The sequence below is a fragment of the Manis pentadactyla genome, chromosome 1, assembly GCF_030020395.1.
Source record: "Manis pentadactyla isolate mManPen7 chromosome 1, mManPen7.hap1, whole genome shotgun sequence".
NCBI lineage: Eukaryota > Metazoa > Chordata > Mammalia > Pholidota > Manidae > Manis > Manis pentadactyla.
The window spans coordinates 71,870,955-71,886,616 of record NC_080019.1 but is presented as its reverse complement, the minus strand read 5'-3'; the positions used below and the strand labels follow the sequence as shown (position 1 = coordinate 71,886,616).

The 15,662-nt window shown below is 44.3% G+C and overlaps 2 protein-coding genes across 11 annotated transcripts in view; one reads left to right on the top strand and one right to left on the bottom strand.

Annotated features, from left to right (window-relative positions):
- The window catches only part of KLHL18 (kelch like family member 18), a 61,788-nt gene extending 50,030 nt beyond the window's left edge, over window positions 1-11,758 (bottom strand). For 4 of the 5 annotated variants that reach the window (XM_036877206.2, XM_036877208.2, XM_036877209.2 and 1 more), the window contains exon 1: window positions 11,475-11,758. In XM_036877206.2, coding sequence (XP_036733101.2) covers window positions 11,475-11,603 — 129 coding nt within the window. In that variant the 5' untranslated portion in view covers window positions 11,604-11,758. The remainder of the gene's footprint in view (window positions 1-11,474) is intronic. The other variant, XM_036877211.2, reaches the window with a different exon arrangement.
- A 59-nt stretch (window positions 11,759-11,817) lies between these two features.
- The window catches only part of KIF9 (kinesin family member 9), a 46,211-nt gene continuing 42,366 nt past the window's right edge, over window positions 11,818-15,662 (top strand). The window contains exon 1 of one of the 6 annotated variants that reach the window (XM_036877201.2): window positions 11,818-12,096. In XM_036877201.2, the coding sequence (XP_036733096.2) occupies window positions 11,976-12,096 (121 nt within the window). In that variant the 5' untranslated portion in view covers window positions 11,818-11,975. Of the gene's footprint in view, window positions 13,292-15,662 lie in introns of all 6 variants that reach the window. The other 5 variants (XM_057498446.1, XM_057498455.1, XM_057498445.1 and 2 more) reach the window with 5 other exon arrangements.

Here is a 15,662-nt window from a genome sequence, read left to right as displayed (position 1 = left end):
GCTTGCTGCATGCAGACTCGCTCTGAGTGAATGGGATTTTAGTGACTGACCTGCTACATGGAAATAAAGTTGGGTATAACCCTTTCACCCTAAGAACGTTTTGGTGTCAATTTCTTTGGTCACATTGAATTCATAGCGAACTTGCCCAAGGCAGAAACCCATTGGCAAGACACCTGCCTACCAGCTCAGAACATGAGCAGAGGGATGCAAGTCCATCCCGCCATAAGCAGAAATGATTAGTCCTCACAAACCCCAAACCCATGGGAAACAGATGGCAAGTATAGGTAAATATACTGGGTTTAGTCTGGGTTTTGATGGCATTTTAAACACACTGTCTGAAACCCTCTAGTGACAGAGCTTGAGTCTCTGCTTTAAGGGGCCTCATTGGGTAAGTGACTCTGGAAAGGGATGAGAGAGGAAGTGACTGACCAGCTAGCACTAATAAAAGACCTGAGGCTATAGTCCCACATAAAGAGCCAGTTAAAATGTCTTCCAGACCCTCCTGCACCTTCCACCCATGTCCAGCAAGGTAGAATGGGAGGAGGGAAGGAGCCAGGAGGGCAGAGTCCACAGAAACCACTGAACATTATACCAACAGCACGTCATCTGCTCATGTTTCTTACCAGTCCAGACTCCTCACCATGAGAATTCAAGTTCAGTCTTCATTCAACCACCTCCCCAATCACACCTTCCACTGGCATGTCTTGTTCAAGAAACATCCACTAAGTCCATTTTCATGCCTGGGCCATTGAACAGGCTCTCCCCAGCCTGGAATGTCTCACCCCGCCATGTCTGTCTAAGTCCTACTCATCCTGCAGGGTACCAAACAGACACCATCTTCTCCATGAAACTATCACAAATCCTCTGAACTGGAAATAACTTAATTCTTTTGTTGTTCTTAGGCTTCTGGTGATAGCTGTGCAGTTACAAAATGTACCACTCTGCTCTGTCTCGTAATGAACTGATGGGTATCTCCCCTATAATCTTTAAATGCCCACAATGGGGGCTCACTTGCACCTACAGGAGGGCACCTCACACGCCTGGCAAAGCAGCTTGAACACTTCAGTGTGCTTCTGTGATACGTGGGCTGAGGGAGCGCCTCAAATACAATGCCAGGGAATGTTAAGGATAATTTGGTAAACACTTTTGAGCACTTGAAACATGCTAAGAACTGGGCTAGATAACAGATACTTCACATACTTCAGGAGTTCAACATCTGGTGGGGGCGGGGAGGGGTGGGTAAGAAAATAAACACAGTATAGAAAGGGGAGTAGGAGCAAGTATTAATGCCTCTCAGACATTCATGTGCATGGGATGTAAGAATCACCAGATTCTAGTTCAGTAGGTCTAAGATGGGGCCTGAGATACTGCACTTTTAACAGGCTCTCAGGCAACACTGACGCTGTTGGTATAATGGTAATACTCTATGTACTGAGGGTTAAGGTACAGTGAAGAGAGAGAGATTAACTGCACCTGGAAGGAAATGAGAAAACTGTCTTCAGAGAGATGGGACTGTACACAACAACTGCCCACTATGACTTGGGCAAGTTTGCTATGGATTCAATGTGACCAAAGAAATTGACAGCAAAACGTTCTTAGTGTGAAAGGGTTATACCTATGGGTCTCTGCCTAACAGAAACATACAGGTTGGCAGGGACACAGGCATATGAACTTGTGACCACAAGGCAATGCTGAACAGACACGAATGCCTTGTGAGAACAGAGGAAGGAGTGTTTGGCCATTTCTTTCCCCTTGAGAAAAAAAAATACGAAAGGAGCCTTAAAGTATGGGTAGGACTGCTGGCAGATGTGGGTAGATACTCCAAGCCAGAGAAATACAAGAACAAAGGTCCAGAAGTTAAAGAACAGAGGTCATGAAGAGAGAGCCAGCAGACCATGGGTAACTAGGAGAGAAAGCAGAGAGAAGCCAAGTCTGGAGGACCTGGACTATCAAGAGCACGGCTGGCAGTCCTAGACAAGTCAACCAGGACGGGCCGTCAATACCACCAGGACATCCTTAGGCTTTTACGTCACAGGGGGCAGTGATGGATTTCTGTGAGCAGCTTAGAATAATCAGAGATTCAGCCTAATCAGCAGTCCTTCCCTTAATCCTACCGAAAACTGGCTACCACCTGCTGCTTCTGGCTCTCCCCAGATGCCTGGCTGACCTAGAGTGATAGCCTATGGATATGGGGAAGAAAAGACAAGGTTTATCCAACATGAGCAGGAGGAGCACCTTTTAAAACCACCACGGGCTGGGCAGCTCTGCTCTACTTTCTGCTCCCCTGACAAGTTTCTAAGCTCTGATTTTCTCTGTGGTACAGAAGAATAGAGGCTCTTTTGAGGACAAGCCAGCACGGGTCTCTGTTTTGCCAATGGGTTTCAGCCCCGGGCATGTTCACTATGGATTCAGTGAGACGGAGGAATGACAATGGAAAGTTCTTGGGGTAAAAGGGTTTATTACCCAGCTTGTTCTCCCAGGATAGGTCAAGCACTAGAATTACCTCTGTAATTCTCCCTCATCTCTGCCTCTGCCCAGAGTACTGGGCAGAGCTCTTTATATAGTGACTCAGTCAATAATAGCTTATTGCCTACAGGTGTGGAAGGAGTAGCTCAGCAGGAGGCCAGTTACATCATCAAGTAGTTTAGGGTCAGGTGAGGATCCTGGCCATAGGAACTTCCATTTTCCCCACAGTCTCTCTGGCTCTATTAGCATCCTCTCTCCTGCACGCGAACAAAGGGGAACATGCCAGTGAAACCCTGTGTTCTCTTCATGAGCTATGGAAAATGCATCCTACCTTTCCTTAGGTACACCCTTGACACTCTGCCCTGTTCTCATTCTTAAGTAAACAAGTGACTAATTACTGTCTAGCTTCATTCATTTACTCACTTGGCAAGTATTTACTGAACGATAGTATAATGTGGGGTAGTAGGGGTCTACCTCCCTGAATTCATGTCCTAGTTCTCTCCTAGGTCACTTTATTCTTATCACACCAGCTGCTTGCTATTTCCCAAAAATGCTAAGCATGCACCTGCCTCAGGGCTCTGTGCTTATTATTCCTTCCCCCAGAGTACTCTGCTCTCAGATCTGCTCAAGGATCACTCCCTCTTCATTCAGACTGCTACTCAGAGAGGCTGGCTCTAGTCCCTCTGACAAAAACAGCCCTCCTAGACCTCTTATCCTGCTTTATTTTTTCCTCATCTCATTGCCACTGGACATTTTATATCTGTTTATTTGTTTATTGCCTCCCCTGCCACTAGAATATAAGCTCATACTCACAAAAGGTTTTGCCTGCTCTGCTCACTGCTGCAGCCCAGGCACTTTAGAAGACTGCTTGGCTCATGGAAGGCACTGACATACCTGCTGGGTACACTGAATAAGAATTAAATGGGAAGCCATTCAGAGCAGGAGAATGTCATGATCAGAGCTGAGCCTGAAGAAAATCCATCCATTAGCTAAACAAGGATCATTCATTTCCTAAAGGGTCTGTAAGAATCTTCTCAGCGTGCTAATAAAGAAATCCTGGATTAAGTAAAGGTGAAGAGGATGTGAATTAGGACAGTGGTTTACTGCAGACCTATTGTGTAGATAACCTCAGTAAATACTCAGTCACAGCCCTTGCTCTCATGGAGTTACAATACTATAAGTAATTATGTGATTATTATTGTGACAAATGCCATAAAATACACAAAAGATAGAGGATGAGCCAAAGCCAATACCAGAGCTTCAATCCTGCACCACTACAGGGATGTTATCCCATCCTTACACGAAGGCAGCAAAAGAAGAGACGGTCTAGAAGGGAAAGAGGCTTCACTGTAGACATAATGACTGTGCGGATCAACAGGACAAATGGAAATACAGGTCTACTATCTAGGAGCAATTTGTATCTCAAATAGACCCAAAAGGCATTTGTAATCTGTAGACTATACCAACAGACCTTTCCTCGGAAGACACGTTAGTACAGTGGATTTTGTGGATCCTCAGGGCAGTCTTGTCAAGGTTACACATTTATATCTTACAAACCAGCACAGGGAAAATAAGCTTACCTGTGAATCATTTAAATATGTATCTCTTAGAAGTAGACTCATTATAAGTGAGATTTGTAGTGCAGCCACAGGACCGAACTAATAAAATCTGGCTCTTAAGAGCTGAGGCAGCATACTATGCAAACTAAAGAGCAAAGATGACTCCGTTAGTGTCAATTGCTTCTGATCAGTGGGTTTGGATACACAAATTTGGTTTTAGTGTCTCACAGTCACAAAGCACTATAAACAATCTCACTTGCCTACCTGGTAACAGTTCTTGGGCTTATTATATTTTTGTCTGTGCATGAGGTAAAATATACATAAAATTTATCATTTTAATCATTCAGTGGCATTATGTGCATTCACGTTGTTGTGCAACCATCACCACCGATCTCCAAGACTTCATCTTCCCAGCTGAAATTCTGTACTCATTAAACATGAACTGCCCATTCCCATTTCCCCCAACCCCTGTGCCATCACCATTCTCCTTTCTTTCTGGGTGAATCTGAATATTCTATTTGGCCTGTTGTGACTGGCTTTATTTCACTTAGCACAGTGTCTTTAAGGTTCATCCATGCTGTAGTATGTGTCAAAATTTCCTTCAAAGGAACTTTCTTAAAATATTCAATTTCCCTCAATGTATGTGTGGAATACTATTCACTGCATGTATGGAACAAAATGTATCACATTTTGTTTATCCACTCAACCGTCCATGCACCCTTGGGTTGCTCTTAAGGAGAACATCGTCCTCTCAGTGCTAACTGCTCATTAAAAAGAGGCAAGACTAAAGAGCTCACGCACCTCAACAAACAAAAAGCAAATAATCCAATTAAAAAATGGGCAGAGAAGCTGAACAGACAGTTCTCCAAAGAAGAAATTCAGATGGCGAACACACATGAAAAGATGCTCCACATCGCTAGTCATCAGAGAAATGCAAATTAAAACCACAATGAGATATCACCTCACACCAGTAAGGATCACCACCATCCAAAAGACAAAAACAACAAATGTTGGTGAGGTTGTGGAGAAAGGGGAACCTTCCCACACTGCTGGTGGGAATGTAAATTAGTTCAACCATTGTGGAAAGCAGTATGGAGGTTCCTCAAAAAGCTCAAAATAGAAATAGCATTTGACCCAGGAATTCCACTTCTAGGAATTTACCCTAAGAATGCAGCAGCCCAGTTTGAAAAAGACAGATGCACCCCTATATTTATCGCAGCACTATTTACAATAGCCAAGAAATGGAAGCAACCTAAGTGTCTATCAGTAGATGAATGGATAAAGAAGATGTGGTACATATACACAATGGAATATTATTCAGCCATAAGAAGAAAACAAATCGTACCATTTGCAACAACATGGATGGAACTAGAGGGTATTATGCTCAGTGAAATAAGCCAGGCGGAGAAAGACAAGTACCAAATGATATCACTCATATGTGGAGTATAAAAACAAAGAAAAACTGAAGGAACAAAACAGCAGCAGAATCACAGAACCCAAGAATGGACTAATAGTTACCAAAGGGAAAGGGACTGGGGAGGATGGGTGGGAAGGGAGGGATAAGTGGGGGAGAAAGAAAGGGCACATTATGAATAACATGTGTAATGTGGGGGGTGCATGGGGAGGGCTGTGCAACACAGAGAAGACAAGTAGTGATTCTACAGTATCTTACTATGCTGATGGACAGTGACTGTAATGGGGTGTGTAGGGGGGACTTGGTGAAGGGGGGAGCCTAGTAAACATAATGTTCTTCATGTAATTGTAGATTAATGATAACAAAACAAATTTAAAAAAAAGAAAAGAAGAGGCAAGACTGAAAACGAACATGACTACATAAAAAAGTCAGTAGAAAACCCCAGAAATGAACAGAAGCACAAGTTTTCCAATACAGTGTCATTTCAAAATCAAAAGCATCAAGTATTCCTATGGCCAGAAGACTAGCAGATCAAGTCTGCATCTTTCTTCTCCTAAAATAGAACAGCGGTGCTGCATCTGTACATACACATCACTGTCCTCCATGCTCAGAGATGACACTGCAGATGGGGTTTGTTCCCTGCTCTGCTTCATACCATCTGCAGGGCAGGTGAGTAATCTGACAGAGGATATATAAGATCGCCTCCCCAACAAACAGCTGTGGATCTCACATAAGACAGCTTTGTGCCTTGGGTAATCCCTTAATATCTTTAAGCTTCAGGGATTTTTCATCTGTAAAATGAATGGCATTGATAGAGGACCTCTATGACTCATTTTAATATGATTATTCTAGCTATAATTATACCTGTGTAACTCACTGTACTACACATAACATAAAAATGCCATGCATCAACAAGTCCTTACTTCACATCCTGATATATTCCTCCACCTACTCTTTCATCACAAAATCACTGTGACACAAATTAGGGAAGATTCCAGACTCACATGTGTGGCTCTTGAAGCCAGTTTCAGGGAAAACTGTATATCTGAATTTAGTGGGTCACAGAGAAATATTCTAATGCTGAGCTGTTCACTCATGAAAAAGACATTTCATTCCGGAGGCTAAATTCTCAGCTCTGGGGTCAAAACCTCTGCATAAGTCTTGGGTTAATACTGGGAAAAAATTGATGCCAGATCTTTGAGGAACCATTTATTAGTGGTTGCAAAATAGAGTGTGTGTGTGTGTGCGTGCGAGCGTGCGTGCGTGCGTGCGTGCGTGCGTGCGTGCGTGTGTGTGTGTGTGTGTGGGAGACTTTTCTCCTAAGCTTATGGCTCAGTGAAAAATATACAGGTTTGGTGACCCCACTGTGCTCTCACAAATAAAGAAAAGAAAGGAGTATGTGAGGTGAAGGGAGAAGAGAAATATATGAGACTGGGATCTCATATAGAAATATATGAGAAATCATGAATAAGAAGTTGTGGAGAACACTCATTGAATCTGGAGAGTCTGCCCAACTCGCCAGACCCAGATGAACTTTACATATGCAGCCTGAACACGGGGCTCCTGGTAGCCCAGAAGAAAGGAGATGAAACCCACTGTTGAGAAGAGACAATGAGAGCCTCCATGGATGCAAACCTTTTGACCCAGCCCAAACCTTATGCTATAGCTTACCAAGAAGTCTTGCATTAGTATCCTCCTGATCTTTAAGATAAAATGATTTGGAGAAGGACCACGGGCTTTTCTGATAGGAAAATCTCAGCTGGATTCATAACTCAAGATTCAAAGATAAGTTTCAGGGTAATTGCTCTGAAGACAATGCAAAATTTTATGTGCATTTTTTTTTCAAAGAGGTTCAAGTCACCATAGATACAGAATGTTATAAAAAAGTCCAACATATTATGCTTTTCTTTTAAGCCTCTACTTAAATATCCAGCAGGCACCCTAGGAATTTACATTTCAAATATATCCAAAAAGAAAATTAAGGAAGGTCCAAAGTTGGCAGCAATTTTAAGAATAAAATTTAAGAATGGCATGCTGCACTATTTACAATAGCCAAGAAATGGAAGCAACCTAAGTGTCCATCAGTAGGTGAATGGATAAAGAAGATGTGGTACGTATACACAATGGAATATTATTCAGCCATAAGAAGAAAACAAATTCTGCCATTTACAACAACATGGATGGAGCTAGAGGGTATTATGCTCAGTGAAAAAAGCCAGGCAAAGAAAGACAAGTACCAAATATTCACTCATCTGTGGAGTATAACAACAAAGCAAAAACTGAAGGAACAAAACAGCAGCAGACTCACAGAACCCAAGAGTGGACTAACAGTTACCAAAGGGAAAGGGACTGGGGAGGGTGGGTGGGAAGGGAGGGATAAGGGGAATAAGGGGCATTATGATTAGCACACATAATTTAGGGGGCCACAGGGAAGGCAGTATAGCACAGAGAAGACAAGTAGTGACTCTATAGCATCTTACTATGCTGATGGACAGTGACTGTAATGGTGTGTGTGGGGGGGACTTGATAATGGGGGGAATGTAGTAACCACAATTTTGCTCATGTGAAACCTGAGCATAAGATTGCATATCAATGATACCTTAATAAAAAAAATTAAAAAATAAAAGAATGGCATGGCTGCTAATGCTGACTTTCACACTCTCCCTAAAACTCATGGAGACAGAAAAGATGTCACATATTAAGGGTGAGTATAACTGACCTGACATAGATTAATTCACACGGTAGCCCCTGAAATCAATTTCATGACTGTCAGTGATAAAAGAGGCAAGAGGAGAGCATGAAAGAACACCGACCTTGGAGTGCGGGGACTGGGAGTCTAGTCTCTAGTCCTAGCTTTACCTAATGTGGCTTTGTACAAGTCCCTTCTTCTGGGCTTGGGCCCTCATCTGTAAAATGCAAGCTAGTGAAGCACAGCAGTGGTTTTGCAAATCATCCAGAATTCATCAGAAGCTTCAAATTCTTCAGAACCCACAAATTCAAAATGGCAGGTTGAACATACGCATTTACCTCCATTCTGTCTAGAAACCCCATGAAGTCATTTTCATAAATACCTACTACTTACTGAACATTTACTACTACTGATTGCTTTAAGTGTATTAACTAATGGAATTCTTAACCCTCCTATTAGGTAGGTGATGATCCCCATTTTACTGATGAAGGATCTGAAATACCAGCATTTAAGGAACTTGCCCGAGTTTTCACAGCTAATAAATGGCAGAGCTAGAATTCAAGCCCAGGCCATCTGGCCCAAGTCTACAATATAGTACCTCTCAGACTGGCAGTCACAGAACAGAAAAGCTCCCAAGAAAAAAGAAGCTGAAAGAGAGAGCAGATCAGAAATGCCACCAAATTTTGGAAGACGAAAAGCAAACAAATGAGTAGTAACCAACTTAGATGGAGAGTACTCAGAGCTGCAGATAGCAAGCCAGAGCAGAAGACCGCCCCCACCCAAAACTCAACTCCTGGAGACACAGGTTCCATCTGATGGTGTGCGCATAAGGAAGGCTGAAAACAGGCAGTACCCATCCCCTCCCTGAGGCAAGCAGCTGCTCCGTCACCACCCCAGCAGAAGACTGGACAGGATGAACTAGAGACTGCAGACTTGGGTAACTAGGGCACCACTGATGACAGGAAGTGGCAGCATTCAGGGGGATTAAGTGGAAGTCTGCATACATAAGTCAGAGCCTCCAGTCCCCTCCCCCCATAAGGCTCTGAGAATGGTAACAGCCAGGCTTACTCCACCTAAGCAGAAACCTGAAGATTCATGGACTGTGAATATATCTCATTGGAAAGGACAGGTCCATCACCCTATAGCTGTGGCTCTCAGAATGATGCCCAACACCAGGAGCAGCATCACTGGAGACCTTGACAGCAATGTAAATTCTCTGGCCCGTGCCAGACCCTAACAAGGGCAGTAAGAAATTCTGGGGTGAGGCCCAACAACGAGCGTTTAAACAAGGCCTCCAGGTGATTCTAATGCCCACAGAAGTTTGAGAACCACTGCCCTACAAGGAAGCCCACTTGTCAATAAACCCATTACACACCAATAAGTTTCCAACTAGCTTTCCACGCCTGTTTATTTGGAAGACAGTCTGGAATCACTGGAAGTTTCAGGAAAGACTCTAGAACAGACTTCGGAGAGCAGCTTTGCTGGAAGGAGCGAAATGAAGCGGAGCTTGGTTTGCTTGGTCTCTCCCTGGCCCCCACCATTGCATTACCACCGAGCTACTCTGCAGGCTCCACAGACTGGTCAGACAGCCAATGAAGCAGATGCTCAGTCCTGTCCAACATTGGCTTGTGCCTTTGTAATGATCCTGATGTCCCAGATCCTTGAAACTAATACAGCAGTTTAGACTGACTGACTCAGTTGGCATTACCTCTGATAATTTACTTGTCCCTTTGAATGAACAAAAAGTTTAATGGAAAAATCATACCATTTTTAAACTGAAGGCATTCTATATTCTGTATTTGCATTAAACACAGAGGCAAAAAGCACTGCTTTATGTGGAAGTATGTGTGACCATCCCACTCCATCATGCCCTTTTTGATTCTCTGTGATTTTACAAGCTTTCCCTGGCTAAACTCTCATGGCCCAAATCTTAATCCAAAAATTCTCCACTATCACTGCTTTTCACCGATTTCTACTCATCCCAAGTGTTACTGCCACAACCAGACCATTCTTTTGCTTACAAATCTCTAGTAGCCTAAAAATCTTCTACCATGTAAATACCGTGGGTAAAAACCTCTCATTTGTATTTACTTCCTCTGCCTCCTTTAGTCCAGCTCATTTTTCTCAAACCACTTGGTTTCCTGCTAAAGGTCCTTTTCCCCCTCAGGCCAATTGACTCCCCTCCTGGAAATCTAATCTCGATCAGGAGGGGTTTAGAGCAATGAAAAACTTATGCCAGGCATTATGCAAAGAATACCACAGATTTTCTCATGTAGCCTCACAGTAATACTGAGAATTAGGAATCATCTTTATATTTACATTTGGAAAACTGATGCTTAGAGAGATTAGGTAACTTGTCCAAGGTTACAACAAGGATTTTTATCCAAGTCCTTCTATCTCCAACGCCACACTCTCTTAACCATTCTACTGTCTCAAATATGAGGAAGAAAAAATTCCTTAACCCTGTAGCAAATAAGAAAAGCAGAAAGATCTCTGCATAGTTTTTTGTTGTTGTTGTTTGTTTTTTAACAGGGTCCTCCACAGACGCTGAGAGCCTTCCAGCCAAATCCCAAAAGGGAAGAGAAGGCTTGCAGCAGCATCTGCCCACCTGGAGGGTTCCACATGGCTCAGCAGCTTGGCCAAGGAGCAGCGCAGCATGCCTTTCCTGCAGGAATGGATGCAAAGCACAGGAGGAGGGCTGGCTCTCGCGCCTAGAATGCCAGTAGGGAACAGGTGGTTAAGAGACCCCTCTTACCCACGCAGCCCATCAGTCCATTCTCCGAGACCTTTATGGAGGTGATGTGCCTTCCACTGTGGAAGTAGATGCCCACCTTAAAAGATTTCTAGATCCGAATTTAAAAGCTCTTAAGAGATAAGGTGGTAACCTATCAAGGGCAAGCAATGACTCCTAAGGAGATGCTTCCGCCTCTACAACAGCACAGCTAACTTTGAGGGGCACAGATAAGTGACTATGGGACAAGAGAAGGTGCTTTAGTGGTGCCCATCAGAATGTAGAGACGGCCATCGCCCCTTCCTCCTTAGAGGGGCTTTAAGTCCGTATTCTCTTGTATATGTGCCAGAAAGAGGAGGCGGACATCCCAGTGTCTCCCACTACGAGGGCCTCAGCAGCGGACCTCTCACCCTGTACCTCTCCGGGCTGAGAGGCTGTCCCTGTCCGACTGCCCCGCTCAGCCCCAGTCTCCCTTTCCACCTCTTCCCCCTAGTCAGTCTCGGCCCACCTGCTTTCTCCACCTCTGCCCGCTGGACCCCTCTTCTGTCCCCCGCCCCTCTTTCCTCCCCACTCGATCCCTTTTCCTTCAGCCCCGCGCCGCCCAGCACTCGGTACCTTGAGCGTCACGTCGCACAGCTTGCCCTGCCGCCGGATCTCCTCCATGACGCCGTAGCCGCGACTCGGCAACTCGGACACCGAGAAGTGCACCAGGTCCTCCAGCTCCTCCACGCCGTCCTCCACCATCTTCCCCGGCCGCCGCGACTGCGCAGACCTGGCCGGCCCGCTCGAAACTAAGCAGGGCGGGGCGTGGGCGCGCGCCGACCGCCGCTGGGAGCCCGGGAGGAACTCAGACGGGCCTGCGCGGCCGCCGTAGTGTTCAGACTGCTCTGCGCCGGAAGCCTTGCTGCCCCGCTTCCCTGTTCTCGTGCCGCCTTCTTCTCCTCCCTATCCCGACCCTGGCTTCGCCCCTGCCGCTGCCACAGTCTTCCTAGATTAATCGGCCCCATCTCCCTTCCCGATTCGGCCCTGACCTTACTCATGTCTCAACATGGGACCGCGGACTTCATTTCCGTCACCTAATTGATACTTCCGGAATTTACGGCCGCAGCCATTGCCATGGCAACCGTGTACACAGCCCGGAAGCCCTGTGCAAAGGTTCTGTGGCTGCCGTTGCAGCGGTTGCGCTGCGAGAGGGCCGCTGGATCTGGACCGGTGAGCAGGGACCCGCGCCGCCAGGGTGAGGAGAAGGGAGGCCGAAGAGCGGGTGTACTCCCGGGCGGTGGGCAGCAGCTGGGATTGAACAGCACTTATGCGGGAGATCCTCTGCTTTCCTCGCTGACCTGTGAAACCCGGGCGGCTGAGGGCGCTGCATCGCGGGGAGCTCTTTCAGCCTGGCTGCGGCTTGGGGTCCTGATCTAACGTTCCCTGGCTCCGCGAGGGTCCTACATCAAGTCTGAGGTTCAGAAGGCTCGAGGCGGAGGGCCAAAGGTATTCTGGACTTTTCTGTATTCGTCGGTTTTCGAACTGGAGGATTGGGTTCGCCGGTCCCAGCTTTTCGCTTTACAGATAAGAAACCGCTACAGAGAGGTTTCCTCAGAAACTTCAGAAACAGAAAGGGCCCAAGGCCATTCTGTCCTAGACTCCATACACGGGTCCGGCATGTTAGGTGAAAAAATGAGGAAGGCCCGTTCGCCCTTCTCTGAGTCTTTTGTTTAGCGCAAGGCAGGGTGCGTTTGGACCCTGATTTTTTTTTTTTTGGTTCAGATGCTGCTGCCGCTCTGGTAGCTATGAGGAGTCCCTGTGCAAGCCCAGTGCTGGAAAATAGGGACCCAGCTGATACTTGCCGTCTCTGCGGACGTTCCCTCTCCTTTTATCGAAACTTTAGGGGTGCTTTTGGCCATTCTGGTCATGCCCACCCCTGAAACAAACGAAACAGCGAGCCTCTTGAGAGGCGTTGCCTGGTGGACATTTAGAGATTCACTTATATACACCAGAAATATCTAAGGGAGGTGACCTGAGAGGGGTATTCCTACAAGATCCTGAGAGAGAAGGACGCTACTAAAAGGGAAGGCATAGTGAGGGGCTGAACATGGCTTCTTGCAAGTGGTGCCTGGAAACCAAGTGTCCTCCTGGGAAAGCTGTGGGCCCAGAGGTTGGGGGCGGTGTGGCAGAGGAGTGACATCATATGCCCCTTGGGACTTTCTCAGTAGTGACTGAAGATGGACCCACATATGGAGATTCAGCCACCCTCTGACTTCCAGCCATGCCCATCACCACCAGCTGCCATTTCTTGAGCACCTGCTCTGTGCTGGGCACTGTTTTGGACATTGAGGGGGGATTCAAAAGAGATAAAAGGCACAGTTCTATTCTTCAAGCAACTTGCAATTTAATTTGGGAGCTGAAACCCACTCAAATAATGCGGTGTAAGAATGGTAACAAGCATTTTTTCACTAAGTGCAAGATGGCATGGGGGTCCCCAAAAGTTTGGGTGTTGGGATGATGAATAACAGACTCACAGGAGGGGTTTGCTTAATAGCTACAGTTTGCCTCAGGTGATGTGGCTCCTGGCATGCCTGGAGCCATGGGTGTGAGCGTGGGGAGGGCCTTGGGAAACAGTGATAGGATGACTGCATGTGCATGTGCATGTTGGCAAATTGCAAGGCAGAGAAGGGGTAGGCTCTGATGGGAGGGTGATGCTTGCAGCTGGCCTCTGCTGCCCTTGTGCTGTCAGTGAGTGGGGGCTTTGGGGCATCTACCCCCAGAGCTGCCCTACTTCTTCATGGCCCTTTCAGGGGGCACCCTGGGTAGCATCTTAACTTCCCTGGGCAGGATGATGGGCCTTTGGACTGGTGTGGGGAATGTTTCCCAGAGCTTCAGAGATTTAGGGTAAATGCTTGAGTCAAAAACCACCTCCCTCCACTCTTAACAGACTAGATCAAAGTGAGCTTGGAGATGAGATGGTCTCTTCAGTTTTCTCAATTTGAGAGTCATGTTAGAACTATCTGGCTTTTTACTTCTAGAGCTCAATTTTACAGACAAAAATTGTAGGACCAAAATTGGACAAGCCATTATTCTTGCTCACCTGAATGCCTTTGAAATTCATTTTAAAAAATTTAAAGGTCTGAACAATCCCAGAGTGGCTGGGAAAAAAACTTCCATGAAATATTTACTTGAGGAATTTAGGAAGTGGACATGCACTTTACAATAGGCAAATATGAAATATGTTTGCGTATTTGATTTGACGTCTGAAGGACTTGTAACAGGTTAGAGTTTTGAAACTGTAAACTGAAAGGACAGGACCTGTTTCTATTTAACTTGCTTCTATAGAGATACTTAATGCTACTTGATAATATAATTGTAGTTAATATATTACTATAATTGTAAGAGGAAATCTAGTGGTCACCATAAGTTGGGTCTAGAAATGTGGAGGGACATTAATATTTTTAAAAACTGCAATTGTTGTTCTCAGGTAATACTCATTGAAGGTCTCTTAAGATAACACATATAAAATGTTAATATTATTCAGTGTGCTTTTTAAAAAAGTGAAATCATTAACCATGATTAAAAGAAGAAATACCTGTCATGCATGACTCTTTCTTTACAATAAAGATCTTGAAAATTAGCTTTTTGAAACTGTTAAACATCATATTGTTAGAGTGCTTTGTAGCAGCATAAGCAAGCTATTTTTTCCTTAATAACTGTGTTGATATTGCTATTACCCAATTTGAAGATGAAATTTAGCCAGCTCCCTATGCCTCACGTTTCTCTAACTCTTCATAAATTCAGCAAATTCGTTTGGTGGTTGTCTTTTTTCACAAGTGTCCAGTGGTATTCTTTAGCCTCAACTACTCTATCCTGCTTCATGAACTGAAAGACTATCTTAGGATCAAATGCCTTCTTTCTCAGTGAACTGAACTGCTCCAGCCTGACAGGGAGGTCAAAAGAGAAGCGTATGATGCAGCACACATCCTGACCCTCAGGCCTTGTCTCTCTTCCAAGTCTTTTTTGTACATTGTAGAATATTAACTCTAATGTGTTTTCTAATTTAATTTATTTATATTCATGGTTCTGTAAAAGTAAATTTATTGAAATTTGAGGGCCCAATTTAGGACTACATGACCATAAACTACTTGATGTTCAAATTATTTTTTAAGAAGGAAAGAAAAAAATACAGTGATCTTAGAAAAATTTGTAAGATTAGAAATGTTTCATCTTGGAAAAATTTTAAATTGTACTATGTTGATTTTCCAAGCAGTTTTGAACAATGAAGTTACTTATATTTTCATAGACCATTATCTTGTTTTCTAGTATGACATAGCTAGATTTAACACAATTGATGATGATTACAGATAGATTTTTACTTAGATTTCCTTAGAGCTCTTGATATTTTCTCTCAATATTTAATTCTTTGTTAACAGTATATAAGAGGTACCTGAAGAATTAAGTTTTAAGTCAATAAAAACAAAAATACAACAATAAAAATAGAGCAAATAATATTTCTACTTAGTAACTATCTTCTGCACTCTGTGTCAGTGCTAGAACCAAATCTGTCTAATTAGTATTAAAATGTAATACTAGAGTGCCTAGTGTGATTTGACCAATGAGACTAACATCTAATAAAATACGAGATTTCTTAGTTATCATTTGGAGTGTTGTACAATTAAGTTTTTTAAAAATTTTGTAAAATAACTTGAGTTGAACAGGATTTTAGAGGTTAACTAACTCTCCCCTCAATGCAATAATCGCTTTGTACCACCTCTGCTAGTTGGCATCTTGACTTTGCTTGGCTGTTCGTGGTGTTGG